General features: G+C 56.1%; 3 protein-coding genes across 8 annotated transcripts; 1 reads left to right on the top strand and 2 right to left on the bottom strand.

Moving 5' to 3' along the window:
- Positions 1-920: 920 nt before the first annotated feature.
- On the bottom strand, positions 921-5,961 carry LOC131482907 (aminoacylase-1-like). Of its 2 annotated transcripts, XM_058679076.1 has the most exons (15): positions 5,817-5,961; positions 5,393-5,538; positions 4,735-4,799; positions 4,538-4,642; positions 4,225-4,319; positions 3,205-3,281; positions 3,030-3,119; positions 2,851-2,907; positions 2,484-2,557; positions 2,358-2,407; positions 2,102-2,246; positions 1,917-1,985; positions 1,355-1,434; positions 1,176-1,236; positions 921-1,095 (listed from the first exon to the last, which is right to left on the bottom strand). In XM_058679076.1, the coding sequence occupies exons 2-15, from the start codon at positions 5,484-5,486 to the stop codon at positions 931-933; spliced, it is 1,227 nt and encodes a 408-aa protein (XP_058535059.1). In that variant the 5' UTR covers positions 5,487-5,538; positions 5,817-5,961; the 3' UTR covers positions 921-930. The 2 variants fall into 2 exon arrangements, with proteins under 2 accessions (XP_058535059.1, XP_058535060.1); XM_058679077.1 differs by lacking the exon at positions 5,817-5,961 and having other exon boundaries at positions 5,393-5,608.
- A 1,283-nt stretch (positions 5,962-7,244) lies between these two features.
- On the bottom strand, positions 7,245-14,431 carry ABHD14A (abhydrolase domain containing 14A). Of its 2 annotated transcripts, XM_058679081.1 has the most exons (6): positions 14,340-14,431; positions 13,559-14,191; positions 10,645-10,856; positions 10,366-10,481; positions 7,798-8,033; positions 7,245-7,674 (listed from the first exon to the last, which is right to left on the bottom strand). In XM_058679081.1, exons 3-6 carry the CDS (start codon positions 10,836-10,838, stop codon positions 7,492-7,494), a joined length of 729 nt encoding a protein of 242 aa, XP_058535064.1. In that variant the 5' UTR covers positions 10,839-10,856; positions 13,559-14,191; positions 14,340-14,431; the 3' UTR covers positions 7,245-7,491. The 2 variants fall into 2 exon arrangements, with proteins under 2 accessions (XP_058535064.1, XP_004581833.2); XM_004581776.2 differs by lacking the exon at positions 14,340-14,431 and having other exon boundaries at positions 13,559-14,231.
- Positions 14,432-14,445: 14 nt separating this feature from the next.
- On the top strand, positions 14,446-17,906 carry ABHD14B (abhydrolase domain containing 14B). Of its 4 annotated transcripts, none has more exons than XM_058679083.1 (5): positions 14,481-14,595; positions 14,964-15,040; positions 15,490-15,713; positions 17,145-17,386; positions 17,685-17,906. In XM_058679083.1, exons 3-5 carry the CDS (start codon positions 15,503-15,505, stop codon positions 17,862-17,864), a joined length of 633 nt encoding a protein of 210 aa, XP_058535066.1. In that variant the 5' UTR covers positions 14,481-14,595; positions 14,964-15,040; positions 15,490-15,502; the 3' UTR covers positions 17,865-17,906. The 4 variants fall into 4 exon arrangements, with proteins under 4 accessions (XP_058535067.1, XP_058535066.1, XP_058535068.1 ...); XM_058679085.1 differs by having other exon boundaries at positions 14,964-15,036; XM_058679084.1 differs by lacking the exon at positions 14,964-15,040 and having other exon boundaries at positions 14,446-14,595.
- The last annotated feature ends 986 nt before the right edge of the window (positions 17,907-18,892 follow it).

Raw genomic sequence — 18,892 nt, forward strand, 5'->3', positions numbered from 1 at the left:
CACCCCTGCTGGGGTTTAAGTCCTGCTAATCCACATGTAACTGGGGGATCAGTGGAGGTTTATAAACAAGGGTGTTAATTAAAAAAACAAAAACGTATTTATTTGAATGTCAGAATTACAGAGACAGAGAGAAAGAAGCCAGTAAGGAAGGAGAGGTGTGTTCTGCTTGGCTACATTCACTCTGAGTGACCACACCAGCCAAGTGTGAAGGCACAAACCAGGAGCTTCACTGAGCTTCCATGTGGGTCTGTCCATCACGCTGTGTTGCTAACTCCTGACAACTTGGCTCTGAGTGCCTGGAGGTGTGGCAAGAGTACATTTTGTGTCCTCACAGTGGTGTGGGCTAGCCAGATGGCCCCAAGTTGGCTCATTTCAAGAGCAAGACCTGGGCACTCGTGCGCTGCCAAAATGTGCAGATTCTGGTCCCAGTCTGAGGAGGGTAAACCCCAGCCAGCCTCAGAAGATCACTGGGCCTTCCTCATGGACCCCTGAGCCCAGGCTGGTGTATTGGGGACCCTTAATGAAACGAGTGATTCTACTAAGGGCCTATTCCCAACTTCAGAATCCATGGTTTGGGACAAAAACCATTACAAGGCAGTTCAACCTCCAAGCTGTGCTTCTTGCCCTCTGTCTGGTCCTGTCTCGGGGTCCTCAGGCTGTTAACCCGGACTGCTTCCCTGAGGTATTTGGGAAGCCCCCTCTGCAGTAACACAGCTGCAAGAAGGACTATGGCTCTAAGGTCTGGACAGATGAACGTGTCGATCCTAAAAGCAGGGCCCAGGTTTCTCATTGCAAGTGGAGATGGTGGTATCATGTTCCCAGAGAAGGAAATCTCACCCCAACAACACCCTGTTCTTTTGAGGCAGCCCCTGTACACACACACTTTATTATGGGCATGGTCAAAGAGGAAAGTCTTGGGGAGTTGGGGGCTCAGCGGTCACTAGGCAGGGCAGGCACACTGGCCAGGGCAGGTAGCAGGTGTGCGTATATGTCGATACCACGGAGGAACACGGCCTCGTGCAGCCGCTCATCATGGTCATGTAGCAGCACCGGGGTGTGGTTCATAGGGGAGAAGCCCAGAGCCGGGATGCCTGCCTGCAGGGGTGAAGAGGAGTGTCAGGAGGGCCAGCCTGCTGCTGCTGCTGCACCCAGGGGCCACCTCCCCAGGGACTCACTGCTCGGATACAGCGGTTGTCAGTGAATCCTGGGAGGATTTCTGGCTCCAGAGTTAGGTTCCTAGAGTTTCAGGGAATATCATGGAAGAAGGGACAGAAAGTGGGCAAGGGGAGACGTGGAGGTGCAAAGGGAAGTGGGAGAAGAAGGAGTGGGGTTGGAAGCTGGAGTCCAGGCTCACATGTCCTTGCAGGCCCCGCTGAAAGCAGCCCACCAGGGGTCTGAGTCATCAGTGGGTGTCACTGGGGCCCCCATCCACTTCTAGGGGAGGAGAAGGACAGACAGCAGGATCAGGACAGGGCCCTGGGCACATCTACACCGACCCCTTTTCCAAGGCAGATGCCCACTCTGGCTACAGGCCTTCCTTCAGATCCTAGCCGTAGGGCCCCAGCTGGGCCACCCTGGTGACAGCAGGTTCCCAGAGTATGAGACTGCCCTCCCAGCCACCCATGTCCATGGAATAGCAAAGCAAGAATGGGCTCCATAAGGTTCCCGAGGGCATCGCAGTCCCTCATTTCATTGCAACAGGGGCCCCTGGCACGCACAGCAGACTCCACAACTAACACTAACACTTCTAACACTAATACTTCTCACACTAACACTTCTCACACTAATACCTCCACAACAAAAACTAACACTAGGCAGGTAAAGAAGGCTAACTTTATAGTGCCAGGCACACATTGTGCCTGGCTCTCCCCTCACACACCCGCCATATACCACCATCCCAGGGCCCACGGTGATACCTGAATAAACTCGAAGGTGACACCCTCGCCAGCTGCCTGGCACCAGGCCTGCAGCTGCTGCTCGAAGGCCTGAGGAAGAGGAGATGAGCTGACACCCCTTAGGCTTCCCTCCCAAGCAACCCCGGGTAGGGGGTTGGCACCCAGGGCCCCAGGCTCCAACCTCCACACCAGAGTGCAGGCTGTACCTTCATGTCCACATCTGGGGCCACTCGGATGTCAAAGCTGGCGCTCATGGTGGCAGGGACCACGTTGAAGGCCACGCCGCCCTCAAGCTTGGTCAGGTTCACGGAAGTCACTGCCCCCTCCTTCAAATGGGGGTTGGACTGCAGCCTGAGGCACGGTGGGGAACAGCAGGTCACACAGGGCAGCCCGGCCTCCTCTTCCTCCTCGGTTGCACTGCCCCCCCTGGAGCCACCATGTGCCAGGTGGTCTCGTTCTCACCTCTGCTTTTCCTTCTCCCGGAAGGCCAGGATGGAGCCCACAACCTTGTGCTAGGAGACCATGGGGTTAGACACTGAGGGGTCCAGGGTTCAGCCCTCCCAGGCTCCCTCTGCAGCTGTCACATACCAGCTTCTCGGCCGCGGTGTCCTCAATGAAGCGTGAGCCGTGGCCTGGCCTTCCGGTGCTGGTGACCCGCACCCCTGCAGAGCAGCCCAAGTTGGAGGAAAGGGTGAGGGGAGGAGGAGGCTTTTGGCATGGGAGGGGCTGTCAGCTCTGAGCAGCCAGTGTCCAGGCCTGCCTCCCATGCCAAACTCGGCTGGCAGGACCCTGTTGGCCTCTGAGCCTTCAGGGTAGAACCCATTTCTTGCCCCCACCCTGGAGCAGCCCAGGAAGAAGATACCCACTTAGGAAGGGACTGAGAGGCCAGGCCCTGGGTTTGAGGCCTTCCTGGGCCTTATTTGAGAGTTAGGCCCCTCCCTCAGTATGTACTCACACCAGGGACTCCTCTCGCTGTAAAAGACTTTGAATGCATCAGTGGGATTCGCCATGCCTAAGGAGTAGTGGGTGCAGCAGGGCTTCAGAACAGGCGGTGGCCCAGCCCAGTCACACAGCCCTGGGCCTCGCTCTCCCCCAACAGCCGGGCAGCTCAGCGGGCACCAGCAGTCTGCTCACCTTCGTCCAGGGCAAAGCCAGCCCTCAGGGCCTGGAACTCAGGCCGTTGCACAAACAACTTCATGCCTTTGTGACTTCCGATCTCCTCGTCTGTTAAGCGTGACGGGAACTAGATGAGAGGGCTGCCCCCAACACAGTTCCCCTTTCCAGTGTGTCCCAGCCAGAGCCTTCTTACCGGGCACAAAGGTCATGTGAATGGTCCTGGGGAAGCGGTGACCCTCAGCCTTCAGCCTCCTCACGGCCTCCAGGTACCTGAGGGGACACAAGCCATCTGCTGGAGCAGAGCCACGGAGGTGGCAGCTCTGGGTCCTGGATCAACAGACTCTGGACCTCTAGGGACCTCAATTTTCCTTCTTTCCTTTTTTTTTTTTAAAGATTTATTTTTATTACAAAGTCAGATATACAGAGAGGAGGAAAGACAGAGAGGAAGATCTTCCATCCGATGATTCACTCCCCAAGTTTGCGCAATGGAATTGCCGGTGCTGTGCCAATCCAATGCTGGAAACCAGGAACCTCCTCCAGGTCTCCCACACAGGTGCAGGGTCCCAGGGCTTTGGGCCATCTTTGACGGCTTTCCCAGGCCACAAGCAGGGAGCTGGATGGGAAGTGGAGCTGCTGGGATTAGAACCGTCGCCCATATGGGATCCCGGGGGTCTCAAGACAAGGACTTTAGCCGCTAGGCCACGCCGCTGGGCATGGGACCTCAATTATCCTATCAAGACAATGGGTATGTCCTGCCCTAGGGACGGTGTCAAGAAGTCCCTTGCATGGGGGACGTCTGGCACAGCATGTGACACCACGTGTTCCCCTGCATCCCTTATCAGAGTGCCAGGGTTCTGGTCCCAGCTCTGCTTTCCATCAGCTTCCTGCTAATGCACACCCTCAAGGCAGCGGGCTGTGGCTGAATACTTGGATCTCTGCCATCCTATGGGGAAAACTCAGACTGAGTTCCTGGCTCCTGAGTTTGGCCTGGCTCGGGCCCAAGTATGGCCGTGGCTGTGGCCATATGGGAATGAACCAGCATATAGATGGCTGATCTCTCTGCCTTTCAAATAAAAGAAGATGAATGAATTCATTGCAAAAGGAAAGAGATATCCCTTGTCCTTGAGCATGTCCCCGTACAGCCCAGGTCTGGAGGTCCATGTGCTGGGCTTGGGGGTGGGCACCGTGAGGGACAAGAGTGGAGGACACTCACTGGATGCTGACACACTTCATGTCCTGGGCGCCCCTGGCATAGATGTAGCCCTCACGGTCCTTGAAGGCCTCAAAGGGGTCGTGACTCCAGTGTTCCTTTTGCAGGGATGGGAAGAGAGGTCCATGGTGAGGTTGGTTGGAGTGACAGGTGGGGTAGTGAGGGGACAGAGGAGGCAACCGATTGCCACCCCCACCTCCACGTCCAGAACCAAGCCTGATCTGGCACAGATGAGGGCTGCTTGGGTGCAGTGCTGGCCTCACCACCATGCGCTCCCTGGGTCCCAGGCCTGTGCTGTGCCCCAGGCTGTACATACCTCGAATACTGGCACCACATCGGTGTGGGAGTTGAGCAAGACAGATGAGAGGGCAGGGTTGGTGCCCAACCAGGTCAGCACAGTCACCACATAGCCAGGTGCCACCTGGTAATAAGGGTTGGGTGGGGGGGAACAGCGCAGGGTGACCTCCCGCTCTGTAGGCCCACCTTCCCCCAACGTGTGAGGCCCGGGCTCACCTCCACCTTCTGACAGCCCAGGCCCAGCTGGCGTGCCTGCTCCTCCAGGAAGGCCACGGCAGCCCCTGGAGACACAGAATCCTGGGACCACCTACCCCTGGCTCCCACCCACCCACACCGCTCACCCTGAGAGGAAGTGGACCTCCCCGGTCCTCCCCAACCTCCCTCAGAGGCACCTGTATTTCTGCCCCCCAGCCCCCCAGGAACAAAGGGACTCTTTGCCAAAAGCCTGGGAAAATGCAGAATTGCTATGGCCCTTTCAGGTGGGGAAGCCACGGCATTGGAGAGCTACAGAAAAGAGGGTTCACGCAGAGCCCCTGGGCTGCCAACCCAGAGCAGGAGCCACATCCACAATCCCTGGGTGTCCCTCTTCATTCCCTCGGAGCCAGGTTCTGGTCTTAGCGCCAGGAGGCTCTGGTGGGTCCCTCTACCTCCACTAGGTGCCAGGAATGAAGTTGGGAGCAGTGTAGCCTTTGGAGCAGGGTGCACCTCCTGGGCTCCTCAGGTGCTGCCTCAGTTTGCAGACCTCAAGAGTGGCTGTTGGAGTTGTGGAGCCACTTGGGAGCTGGAACTGGGCGCAGCTGGGTGACGTGGGCACAGCGCCCACCCGAGACCCCACCTTAGGCCCTCCTCCCACCTCCAAGCTCCTCGTGCTCACCATAGTCGGGTTTGGGATGGACCGTGCGGATGCGCAGGTACTGGCGGAAGAGTGTCACGGAGGGGTGCTCGCTCTCTGCACCCTTGCTGGTCATGGTGCTGCACGCAGGGATGTGCAGGCAACACCACTCTGTCCTGGACCACCACCTGCACACAGCGCCCCCACTTGGAAGAGGTCACCTGGTTTCTCCCCATAATTCCCACTCCATGTTAGGGACTGTGTTGTGCTCTAAAAACTCTTCCTTCCTGAACCCACCCCAGGGTTCCAATTTTCTGTGTGCCCCAGAATGCCCACTACATGGAGGAAAAAAGCTGAGGCTCAGAGAGGTACCAGAGCAGCTGTGAAAGTTTTCATACACAAACCTTCCCTTCTCCCCTCTGCCTCATCCACCCACCCCAATTTCTCCAGTGGGGGCACTTTTGACCTTGCTTTCCTGGCCTGGAGCTTCGTTCACCTCTCCAGTGACGGGACCGGACTGTGACCAAGACTTCAGGGTCCTGAGAGGTCAGAAGCTCAGGCCCGCCCCGGCCCGCCCACCACGTGGCTGGAGCGCAGTGGGGTGTTGGGATCCCGGGGACCTGAGGTGGGCAGGAAGGGCCCGGTTGTCCTTGCTCTGGGCCTCCAGTCCCGCCCCTTCAGTCTCCCGCCTTCAGCCCCTTCCAGGCCTCAGCTGCTCTGGACTGTTCCAGTGTCTTGTGTGGGAGTGACTGGACGGGTCTGTCGGCCCCACGCTGTGCGCTCCAGGAGGGCGGCCCAGGGCAGGGAGCAAGAGCCAAGTAGGAGGGTAAATAAAGAGGTGGGAGCCGGTTGGGAGCGCGCCATGGTGAGGGCCGAGCTTTCGGGGCAGGTGGTGGGCTGGCTGTATGCCACCAGTGGGTGGAACCGAGGGCCACGGCAGTCCCAGGAGGCTTGAGCGAGAGAGACGGGAGACCCGCACTCGTGGCTGACCGTGTGGCCACCTCCCTTGCTCTTCTGCACCCCTGGGGAGGGAGGGAGAAGATGGCACAGGTGTGCTGCAGGCCACCCGCAGGCAATCCCCGGCTGTGTCTGTCCACTGGGGTGCCTGGTGGCCTCTGGCTCTCTGCTCCAGGGTGCTGAGTCAGTTTGGGGAGGAGCTTGGAGCTGAGACTTCAACCTCTGGGTCCAGAAGGGCCCATCCCACCCCTGCTGGGGTTTAAGTCCTGCTAATCCACATGTAACTGGGGGATCAGGCTTGGAGGTTTATCAACTACACTGTTAATTTTTTTTTTTTTTTTTTTTGGTAAAGATTCATTTATTTGAATGTCATAGGTACAGCGGGGGAGAAAGCCAATAAGAGGGGTGGGCCAGTGTCATTGTCTCCTGGTTTCACTCAGTAAGTGGTCACACCAGTCAAGACTGAAGGCAGAAGTTTCATTCGGGCCTTTCATATGGGTAGCTGCGGACCAAGCACTTAGGCCACTCTCTGCTGCCTTCCCTAGGTCATCAGCAGCGTGTTAGATCAAAAGTGTAGCAGCCAGGACACCCATGGGCACCCAGACAGAATGTAGACGTCACTGATAATATCCTGCTTGCTGCTACTGCAACACTGGCTCCCTAGTAGGCTGTTACTTTTTCAACCCTGTTCTGCCTCTGTACTTCAACATCTGTATTCCTAATCTGCCAGCTGTCTATATTCTCCCACCCATCCCACGTGTCCTATGTTAGCAGCCATCTGCCACCCCACCCCCTCAACCCTTGCCCAAACTCCTGTACCAAGTGTGTTCCCAGGTGCTTCACTTTCGCTTTCAAGCCTGCAACCACCCTCCCAGCATCCATTATTATTAAGCATATCATTTAGGTGAGGAAGCAATGTGACAGTAGGGACATCAGCTAGGAAATGTTGCAATCTTAGCCTCTCCCAAAACATGCCAGGAAATGGAACTTGTCTCTTGCCAGGAAAGGCAAACAGACTTAAAACAAATTGAGTGTGTAAAATAAAAATTGAAGATCCTGGTTGGATCTCGGCCTCTGCTTTTGTCCTCCAATCCCAGGGGGCTCCTTCCCTGGTGAAGTGGAGGTGGTAGTCCAGCCCCCTTCAAGTTCAGGCCAGACCTGGGGGCCCCGGATAGTAGTTGATTTCATGGCAGGCGGTCAAGGAAGGCCAGGAGGACGAGGTGAAAGTCTTGCGGCTTGTGGAGGTAGCAGGCGTGGCCTGCACCACGCAAGGTCACCACGGAGTGGTTGGGCAGGTGGCGCAGCTGCTGTAGTGACTGTTGAGCCAGGCCGTGGTCCAGTTCCCCATAGAGGATGAGTGTTGGGGTCTGAGGGCAAGTGAAGGGACCATGACCTAGAGCCTGTAGGGATCTGAGCCTTGTTTACCCCCACCCGGCAGGGAAGGCTTGAGCTCTCCTCACTCCCACCAACATAAGCTCCAGATGGGGTACCTTCACGGCCTGGAACTGCTCCAGAGTGTAGCTCTGGGTGGAAGTGGGTGCGATGGGCACAAATCCACGCAGCTGGTGCTGGCCCCGCATCAGGAAGGGCAGGGCGTACTGGCCACTTAGCGAGGGGCTCACCAACACGGCATTCTGCACCTCCAGGTCCCGCAGCACCTGCTCCAGCAGCTCTGCCCGCCCCACCTCTGTGCTGGCCTCCTTCCAAGGTGCTGAGTTCCCAAAACCTAAGAAGGACAGTAAGCCCTAGCTGATGGGGGCTTAGGCAGGAACCCAGGGCTCCCTGCCTACTGCAGTGGGGAAATGAGATGGGTACCAGGAGTGTGGCGGTGTGGAAAGTTAAGCTGCCATCTGCAATGCTGGCATCCCATATGGGAGTGCTGTAGTCTGAGTCCTGGCTATTCTACTTCCAGTAGCTCCCTGCTAATGCACCTTCAGAGGCAGCAGAAGATGGCCCTAGTACCTGGGCCCTGAATCCCATGTGGGAAATCTGGATGGAGCACCCAGTTCCTGGTTTTGGCATGGCTTAGCTCTGGCTGTTGTAGGAATTTGGAATGTGAACTAGCAGTTGCAGGATTTCTGTCTTCCTATATCACTGAATTTCAAATAAGCAAACCTTGAAAGAGAGGTGAGAACAAGTGTGGTATGTCACATGCCACTCCCATTTCCTAGATGCCATAGATATGTTTATGTATATATATTTTTTGTAATAGGCTTGCTAGATGTATTTTCACATGTAACTTGACAGAAGCATAAATCCATACAGGTCTTTTGGAGGTGAGGCAGTATTTGGCAAAATCTAGGGGTTAGTGCAATGGTTCAACAGGCTAATCCTCCACCTGTAATGTGAGTATCTTATATGAGTGCTGGTTCTAGTCTTGGCTGCTCCATTTCTGCTCCGGCTTCCTGCGTATGACTGGAGAAAGCAGCAGAAGATGGCTGAAGTCCTTGGGTCCCAGCACCCATGTGAGAGACCCAGAAGAAGCTTCAGACCTCTGGCTTCGGATTAGCTCAGATTCAGCTGATGTGGCCATTTGGGGAGTGAACTAGCAGATGGGAGATCTCTGTTTTTCCTTCATTTTATTTTTCAAGTAAAAAAATATATATATATATATATATATATTTTAAATCTTAAGATGTGTGTCTGAGTCATCATTAGCTCAGTAGCTACCCAAGAGAAATGAACACCCACATTCTTGCAGACGCATTTCCGGAGATGCAGCTAGGTTACCTTAGGTTACTGAGCCTGCCTTTCTTTCTTTTTCTTCTTCTTCTATTTTTTTTGTATTTTATTTTATTTTATTTTTTTAAAAGATTTATTTTTTTTATTACAAAGTCAGATATACAGAGAGGAGGAGAGACAGAGAGGAAAATCTTCCGTCTGATGATTCACTCCCCAAGTGAGCTGCAACGGCCAATACTGCACCAATCCGAAGCTGGGAACCAGGAACCTCTTCCAGGTCTCCAACACAGGTGCAGGATCCCAAGGCATTGGGCCATCCTCGACTGCTTTCCCAGGCCACAAACAGGGAGCTGGATGGGAAGTGGAGCTGCTGGGATTAGAACTGTCGCCCATATGGGATCCCGGGGCGTTCAAGGTGAGGACTTTAGCCACTAGGCCACAGCGCTGGGCCTGAGACAGAGAGTTTCAATGTGCTGGTTCACTTCCCAAATGGCCACAATGGCTGAAGCTGGGCTAGGTCTAAGCTAGGAGCCAAGAACTCTACCTGGGTGGCAGGGCCCACAGGTACTTGGGCCATTTTCTGCTCTTTTCCCAGGCATACTAGCAGGGAGCTGATGGTTCTGAAGTGGAGCAGCTGAGATTTGAACCAGTTCTCCAATATGGGAATGTCAGCACTTCAAAGGATAGCTTAACACACTGTACATCACTCCCCCATCTTATTTTTTTAAATAGTCTTTTAAATATGCTTTTAAATAGTCAAGCATCTCAATTGACACTAAAAGCCATAGTAATAGAGATGGCCAAATAACACCCCATCCATCCCTCCTGTACCACACACTGCAGGTCTGACAACACAGTAGGAGTGTTGCAGGCACTGGCTCTTAACAGGGCGCGCAGGTGGGAAACCAGGCTGCGGATGGACTTTCCAACAAGGCACCAGTCACATGTACATGGCAGCACTTGTGCTGTGTGTTTTGTGTATCTGTGTGGTAGGGCCCAGGACAAGAACTGGCACCCCAAAGTTGCCTCAGAGAGGGAGAGCAACATGGGGCTGGTCCTTCAGGGCTGGGTTGCGTCTTGCTTTACTGACAAGAATGACAGCGCAAACCATTGTTACCATGCAATGAACCTCAAGCTCCGTGGTTTGTCATTGAAGGCATAGCGATCTCCCATGCGCTCGCTGGCAAAATGAGGCATGTTGGCGCTGCTACATGACACAAATTTCACACTGGAATTGCCAAGGCAGAAATTAAACTCAAGACTTTTTTGAGGTGCTACATCTGCTACACCTGCTGCCTCTTGCTTCTTTTAGTTGGGGTGGGGGCAGCAGGGGACAGATTGGGCTGTTGAGGGGTGGACGTGTGCAGAATGCTCACCAGGAAGGTCGATGGCCACGGCCCGATAGCCCTTTTGTGACAACAGCTGAAGGGTGCCCAGCTGCTCCCACGTGTGTGACTTGAAGGCCTTGCCATGGAGCAGCACCACATCCACCCTGCAGGCACACAGGGCAGGGTGTGTCCTGGGGGCTGCCAGGTAGTCCCCCGTTTTCCTAGACTGCCCCCGCTGTCCTCCCAGGCTCTGAGCATGCTGTGTTGAGTGAGGACTACCTTCTGCACACAGGGTCCCCTCTAGACCTCCAGAGAGTTAGCACCCACCTTCGTGTTCGATGGAGGGGGCGTGCCTCACGGTAGAAGATGGGGGGGTTGCCATGGGTGAAGGCAGCCAGGATGGTGACATTGGGCTGTCTCCAGAACCAAGAGGTCTGCCCAGGGGGGCCTGGCAGTCCTCCATACAGGAGCAGCATGAGCAGCAGCCCCAGGGCCAGCAAGACTCCCAGAGGCCAGCGCATGGAAATCTGTGCCACAGCCTGCAAGAAGACGGGAGAACGAATAGACTGGGGCTGCGCTCACACAGTGTCCTCTGGGCTGCATCCCCACATGCCATCCAGAAGGCCCCAGCTGAGGAAGAACCCCAGCCCCAACCCTTCCCCCACTCCAGGCAAATGTGCTGGGATTGACAGCCAACGCTTATACCTGCCAAGGCAAAGGCTCAGATGCCCTGCACATGAGGACGTGTGTCTGAGCATGCTCAGTGACCATGGTCACCAGTGTGCAGGGGAACTTCCAGCCCTGTGCTTGATACTTGGCATGCAAGAGTTCCTCGGTCCCCCAGGAATACCTGGGAGCAGGGGGGATTACAGGTCTTTGAGGAAACTGAGGCCCAGGTACTTAACTTTTCTTGCCCAAAATGCAGTGCTGCCAATAGGGAAACTGGGATTTGACCTCAGGGCTAGGCTCCTAAGGGCCAGGACACACTTGGTGACACTGTGGGTATTGACAGGGGATAGATGAGCTGCTGGAGCCTTGCATGCAGAGAGAGTCATGAGGGCTGTTCAAGGAATACACTCACACATACAGGGGCCTCTCACGGGGTATGTTTGGATGGACTTCCTATTGTCACACTTTCATGTCAGACTGAGGGTTCGATCACGTTTTATAGTTGATGGGAAGGGTGAAAGGTATAGCCCACTGGGAATGCCCATAATTCCCACAATGCTAAGGCATGAATGGAACGAGGCCAGTGAAGGGCATGGCACACATACAGACAGGAAGGGCAGCATGCAGGCAGGAAGATATGGATTACCACTTCCCCCACATGCACACAGCTCAGTCCCATGAGTTCTTCCAGTTCAAGGCCTTTGCCAGACCGAAGGGCAGATTGCAAGACCCAGGATCTAAGGGGGTATCATTTTGGCATAGTGACTTAAGCTGCTGCCTGAGATGCCAGTATCCCATATGGGCACCGGTTCAAGTCCTGGCTGCTCCACTTCTGATCCAGCTCCCTGCAAATGGCTTAGGAGAGCAGTGGAAGATGGCACAAGTGTTTGGTTCCTTGCATCCCAGGTGAAGCTCTTGGTTGCTGGGTTCAGCCTGGCCCAGCTCTGGCTGCTGCACCCACTTGGAACGTGAACTAACAGATGAAAAAAATCTCTTCCTCACTCTTTCTCTCCCTCTCCCTGCAACTCTTCCTTCCAAATAAAGCTTTTAAAAAAAAAGCCTCAAACAGGACAGTGAGCCCTGGCTTTAAGACCTGTCCTGGGGCCTGGCGGCGTGGCCTAGCGGCTAAAGTCCTCGCCTTGAACGCCCTGGGATCCCATATGGGCGCCGGTTCTAATCCCGGCAGCTCCACTTCCCATCCAGCTCCCTGCTTGTGGCCTGGGAAAGCAGTCGAGGACGGCCCAGTGCATTGGGACCCTGCACCTGTGTGGGAGACCTGGAAGAAGTTCCTGGTTCCCGGCTTCGGATCAGCGCGCACCGGCCCATTGCGGCTCACTTGGGGAGTGAATCATCGGACGGAAGATTTTCCTCTCTGTCTCTCCTCCTCTGTGTATATCTGACTTTGTAATAAATCACACTGCCCTCTCAGGCCTTTTGTGATACATGTAAATAACACAGTGCTCTTCATCCAGGGCCAGCCTTGTTGTCATTTCCAGGACCTGCACGCTGCTGTCTTGTTCCAGGATTCCTGTCAACTCTTCTTTACGCCAAGCCAGCTTAGCACACACTCAGCAGCTGGATTCCACCCCTCCTGGAAGTTTTGGGGCTGTTTCCTGAAGCCCTCAGCCCCAGGCTCTGGGGACAAGGCAGTGTGTGGGTACTGGCAGCACCCTTGGGTGCTGATGGAACAGCAGGAACCAGGGAGAGGAAGAGAACCCTCCTTTCTGGTTCCTGACTGCTCACAGCCCCAGGGGCAGGAAGCATGTCCAGATTCCCACAAGGTGGAGCTTTGGTGCTTCACCTCTCTTTGTAGCCTTTGGGGAGGTGGCAGGGTGGACCCCAGCCTTCTCCCAGAGGGAGCTGCAGGGCTTTGGTTGTCATGTGGACACCCAGGGTGTGACCATCCTAGCCAACTATAGGGAACCTGTAGCTGATGCCAGGGTCTGCTCTATCTACACAAGTGGGGTGGGGAGTGAACTATCCCCTGCAAGAAGTCCCTGGAGTACCCGTGGACAGTGACACACAGGTGTGCCCACATGCTCAAAGACACTGACTTTTGGCCCTACAAGCTTTGCTTTTGCACAGGCTATTCCCTGTATGTACACCCACTAACTGGTAAACAAACGATTCCTTGGGATAACATTCTTGAAATCATGGATGCAGTCAGGCATCAGGAAGACACAGGCTTTAAAAACCACATGCAGACCCTCAGACATAATTCAAGTAGTCACACACAACTCTTCAGGCACAAGGAACACACAAGCAAGGGTAGACACATATACACTCCACCCTCAAAGTCACTCGCACGCAAATACACACAGTAGACCTACACTGACACCTCCCAGGTAAGCGTGCAGAAATGCATACGCCCAGGTGCACACTCAGACTCCCACGCGTGCGCACTCACAACACACGCACACACACACACACACACACACACACACTCTCCGCGCAACGCCAACCCCTTCCGCTGGACTCACTCTCTGACCGCAGGGGGGAACGGGTGGAACAAGGATGGCCTGCCCTCGGGCAGTCTGCGGGTTTATCCTCCACCGGGGTGGGGTACACTCACCGGGCGGAGCGAGCTGGCCGCCGCTGAGTGGACTCGGCCTAGGCGGAGCTAGTTGCTGAACAGCTCGCGCGCCATGGCGCTCGCTGCGCCCGCCACAGTGTGGGATGAGCGGTGACCCGGTGGCCAGCCGAGTGGCCACGGAGCGCGCCTGCGCAGATCTCGGCGCCGCGTTTCCAGGCTGTCACTGTTCAGTGCCGACCGGGGGCGGCACCCCAGGCACCCAGGCCCGCCCCCTCCGTCTGAAGTGTTTTGGGCCAGGGAGAAGACGGAAAGCTACTGGGGCCTGACCTGAAAATTTCACCCCCGTTCAGTTCTCTCGTTTGTCTGTGGGGCGAGGATGAGACCTGCATACCCAGCCCCCGCAAAGCAAGTGTCATTAGGACTTAAGGGGCCGGTGCAGAAGGCTCCTTGTGTAAAAACAGCCCCAGCCATTTCTCTGACCCCTCTACACACACGCGTGCGTGCGCAGTGTCTGGGCTGGCCTCGTGACCCCATCATGGTTGGCGATGCGGGACCTGAGCCCTGGCTCAGGGCTTCGTGTAGCTACCGAGCCCGGCACAGGGAAGCCGGATGGATCGTGCAGGGTTCGTTCTTTGTTGGTGTCCTGCAGAGGTCGGCAGCATCAGACGCGATCTGCAGGCGAGGAAAAAGGGAAAACGACCAAGGGCACCTGACTGGACATTGGCAGGGTGCGGGTCGGGGGTCAGGCGCACAGCTCTGGCCTGGAAGTAGGGACTCAGCTCCGAAAACATCCATTCTCTTTATGCCTCACCGTGTCCACACGTAGGCAGGTCGCGGAGAGTTTCCGATCTTGCTCAGCTTGGCGCTTGAGGCACAGGAGGTCGCTTAGAGCACCTGGAGAGCGGCGCGGAGGGACACTGCAGCAGTTTTTGGCCACAGGAGGGCACCCCGGAGCCTGGCCCGGCCCCCGCCCCCGCCCCCGCGTGGGCATGACTCTTCCCGGCTTCTCTCCAGGGGCCGCAGCCAACGGCCAGCACTCCTGCCTCCAGACTGCGCGACGCCACACAGCTCCCCAGGTATCCGCCTTGCACGCACGACCCTCTCTTTTTCTTCTCTCCACCCAGAATCCATTCCCACTTGCCCCCCAGATCTTCTCATCCCCGCTCCACAGAGCTCCTCTTTTGGGGCTGCCCACATCCTTTACCCGTGCTGTGCGCCCTTCCAGACCTCCAGAGCCTTTTCCAGCGGTAGTGGTGGTGGTCTACCTAGGGGACGCGGGGAGCCGTGGTGGCGCCGGGGTGTGCTCCCGTGGCTTCACGCTGCCTCCGCTTTGAGCTCCCAGCGGACAGTCCGCACGCCGAGCACCCTGCGTCCATTGTGGGCCTAACTCCCAAAGTCTTCCCCTCTGACAGCTGTGGTTTCCACCTCCGGAAACCCCACTCAGGATTCCCACCACCGCCCTCCCGGCCTGCAGTGCCAACACGTGACCTGTAGAGCAGTGCGTTGGGGAAGCTGAGGTTGGTAAGTGTGGCAGGTAGAGTGTGTCCCATTGATTGGGTGTTAACTGTGTGCAGCCCCTCCCCCCACCCCCCGTGTCTAGTGTTTTTCATGGGTCGCCTCATTCAATCCCAGCAACCTGTTGATTTAGCCCCATTTGTGGGAAAGGGTGACAACAGGTGCTTAGCAATTGTAATGGGAGACCCAGGTATTGAGTCCTTCCCCTGGCAAGCACCCTCACCGGGTATTTTTCTCCCTTGAGCTCTTAATTCTTGAGGTCAGTTTTATTGTCCTCAGATGTGAGATTTGAGGAAGTAGAGGCTGAGGCAGTTAACAGTAGAGACAAGACATGAACACCCATGGTATCCTCTTGACCTGAAAGCATGTTTTTTAGAGTTCTGGAAGCTTCCTGCATGCCTCCTGGACAGGCTGTGTCCTGTGGGACCTCATTAGCTTGGCTTTGACCCACACAGGTGCACCTCTGGCATGGCGAGTGCCGAAGAGCGGGAAGGCACCGTGCAGGTGCAGGGCCAGAGCCTCTTCTTCCGAGAGGCCTGGCCAGACGGTGGGCAGGCCCCTCGCTTCTCTGTGCTGCTGCTGCACGGCATTCGCTTCTCCTCCGAGACCTGGCAGAACCTGGGCACGCTACGCAGGCTGGCCCAGGCTGGCTACAGGGCGGTGGCCATTGACCTGCCAGGTACTTGATTTGGGGTGAGGGTTGTGGCTGGGGGGCAGGAGCTCATTGGATGCAGATTGTGGGACTGTGAGGACCCCACTAGGCTGGCCCTTGAGTTGGATGCATGTGCAGCAAGGGGTGTTGGAGTGTCTCCAGTCTCCACTGGGGTGGCTCAGATGCTGTCCCGGTACCCCTGCTGGGCTCTGGGGCAGCGTCTCAGCCTGAGTAGCTGGTTTCTGCAGCTGCAATGGGAGCTAACTATGCTCATGTTTGGAGGTGACTGAGTCACCCACCTGAGGGTATTATTACTAGTATCTGACACTTAGTAGGTGATACTTAAGTGATTGGAAATTGTTTTTTGTTCATTTTTGTTTTTTAATTTTATTTTGGCCTGGTTCAATGGCTAAATCTCAACTTGCCAGGATCCCATATGGGTCCCAGTTTGTGTCCTGGTTGCTCTACTGCCCATCCTGCTGCCTGCCTGTGTCCTGGAAAAGCAGCTGAGGATGACCCAAAGCCTTGGGACCCTGCATCTGCATGGGAGACCTGGAAGAAGCTCCTGGTTCTTGTCTTTAGATCAGCTCAGCTGTGGCCGTTGTGTCTACTTAGGGAGTGAATCAGTGGATGGAAGATCTTTCTCTCTGTCTCTTCTTCTCTCCATAAAACTGATCTGCCTTTCAAGTAAAAATAAAATAAAATTTTAAAAAAGATTGTATTGAAAGACAGAATGTGTGTGGGGGGGGATGGAGATTTTCTATCCACTGGTTCACTACCCAATTGGCTACAGCAGTTGGCTAGGGCCATGCCAGGCTCAGGCAAGGAAACTGGAACTCCATCTGGGTCTCTCCCATGGGTGGCAGGGGCCCAAGTATGGGAGCCATCCTCTACTGCCTTCCAAGGCCCATTAACAGCTGGATTGGAAGGACAGTCACTGGGACTCCCAACCGGTACGCTGAAATGGATGCTGGCATTGCAACTGGCGGTTTAGCTCACTATGAGTCAAATATTTTGAGTCACAACCACAGACTGTTGGAAGCCCTAAGGGCTGAGATGCCTCCTGGTATAGTGGGGGCAGGGCAGGGTGCTGCCTGGTGCTTGGCCAGCCCTGATTTGGCATGCAGAGTCTTAAGCTGGGCCCTGGGGAAGATGGGAGAAGCCCTGTGACTACCAGGCCCCAGCCCTTGGTGCCAGGTGGGAAAAGGCAGCAGGGCCACTGTGTTTCCCTTCCGGGCTAGTGCAGTTTGGTTCCAAGGCCTCCTCCAGCCAGGGCAGGATTGGTTCCCACAGTGGGTTGGGCTGAGCTTCGGGGCGAAGGTCTTGAGCTGCTTGTTGTCAGAGTTGGGCAGCAACCAGGAGAGCAGATGAGGGTGCAGGACCTGCCCTCAGGCTTTTGACTGCCCTGGGATGCTTCTCTTGGTCTCCCACTCACCGTTGTCACCTTCTGTCTCCCAGGCCTAGGGCGCTCCAAGGACGCGGCAGCCCCTGCCCCTCTTGGGGAGCTGGTCCCTGGCAGCTTCCTAGCAGCTGTGGTGGCGGCCTTGGAGCTGGGTCCCCCTGTGGTGATCAGTCCCTCCATGAGTGGCATGTACTCCCTGCCCTTCCTCACGGCCCCCGGCTCGCAGCTCCGGGGCTACGTGCCCGTGGCCCCCATCTGCACCGACAAAATCAGTGCCGCCAACTACGCCAGTGTGAAGGTAGTCTTGGGCAGTGGGTGGTGAAAATGAGATGCCCCCTTTGGGAGCAAGAAAGAGATCTTGCTGGGACCTGGGAGCTGGGTAACTTGTGGGAGGGGCGGCTGGGAGCAGCTGAACACCCAGTTCCACCTTGTTGGTTGACTTGCTGGATTATTGCCAAATTGCTGCGACGGCAAACACATGTCATGCCACCACCACAGGTTGGACCAGCTTCTCTTTCCCCTCTCTTGGGGTGGCCCTGGGGGTGCTGACCTCTGGGAGGCCCTGTTGAGTCTACCCTCCCTCTTGTTTCTTTCAGGTTCCGGCCCTGATTGTCTATGGAGACCAGGACCCCATGGGTCACAGCAGCTTTGAGCACCTGAAGCAGCTGCCCAACCACCGTGTGCTGGTCCTGGAGGGGGCGGGGCACCCCTGTTACCTGGACAAACCCGAGGAGTGGCATACAGGGCTGCTGCACTTCCTGCAGGGGCTGGCATAAACTCCGCCCTTTGGCACCTGTAGACTGCCTTCCCCCGGATCTCTTTCTCGCAGTGCTCACTGTGCTCTGGTTACACATGCCCACTCCGCAGGTCAGTCTATCTGTTTCTTTGGGTTCATGTCTTTTGGAGTCTGTGTGGTCTTCTCTGCTTCTTTCTTTTGCAGTGACAGCCTGGGAAGGCAAATCAAGAGCAAAACACAGGAACTAAGGGGCATAAGCCCCTGGAGGGTAAACCCAAGCTTCTCCTAGAGGCTTCTGCTCTGAGCTTGCACACCTTCCTCTGCTCTGCCAAGCCTCCCTGTTTCTGCTCTTCCAGCTGCCCAGCAGGCCAGTCACACCCCTTAACCAGCTCTTGCCTACCCCCAGTTTCCTGCATGGAAGCCCACATGCACGGACACATACTCAGAGCACTTGCAACCCCAGGTACAGGTATGACGATCAGCTGCATAGGTCCATGAAAGTGGACCCACTTGCACATCCTCACAGACAGCTATAACCCTGCAAATGCATGCACCCGCACACACAGGCATACCTGTGCCTCCACACAGACACTAGCCCAAGGTAGGAATGTGCTTCTAAAGCTGCAGCACCTGTCTGAGACCATGGGGTGCCATGGGGCCCCCTTGCACTGCTGTGCCTTGGGGATGACTGGTCCCCTCTCTACTGCCTGCCCCAGAGATGGACTGGCATCTCTCTGCATCTCAAGTCCCCCTGATTTCTCCCTGGCTTCCTGCCATCCCCTCCCTTTTCCCCGGAGAGGGGCTAGGAGGCCTGGGTCTTCTCAGCCTGGCTTCTGCCTTGCTCTTGGGTTTGGAGGATGGAAATAAAGTGATGCAATTAGACCCCCACAGGCTCTTGCTGTCTCTAGAGCGCCGCCCCTCCCCCGCCCCTGGGGACCGCCACAGCCGGCCCCTCCCCCACGCTGGCAGGACCAGATGGTGCCCCCCCGCCGCCCTTTGTCCACCAGGCCAGATGGAGGGGAAGGGAGATTGGATTCCCCTCCCCACCCACACGTACCCAGGTGCCAA

Source organism: Ochotona princeps, chromosome 21 (genome assembly GCF_030435755.1).
Source record: "Ochotona princeps isolate mOchPri1 chromosome 21, mOchPri1.hap1, whole genome shotgun sequence".
In the NCBI taxonomy this organism is placed as follows: Eukaryota; Metazoa; Chordata; class Mammalia; order Lagomorpha; family Ochotonidae; genus Ochotona; species Ochotona princeps.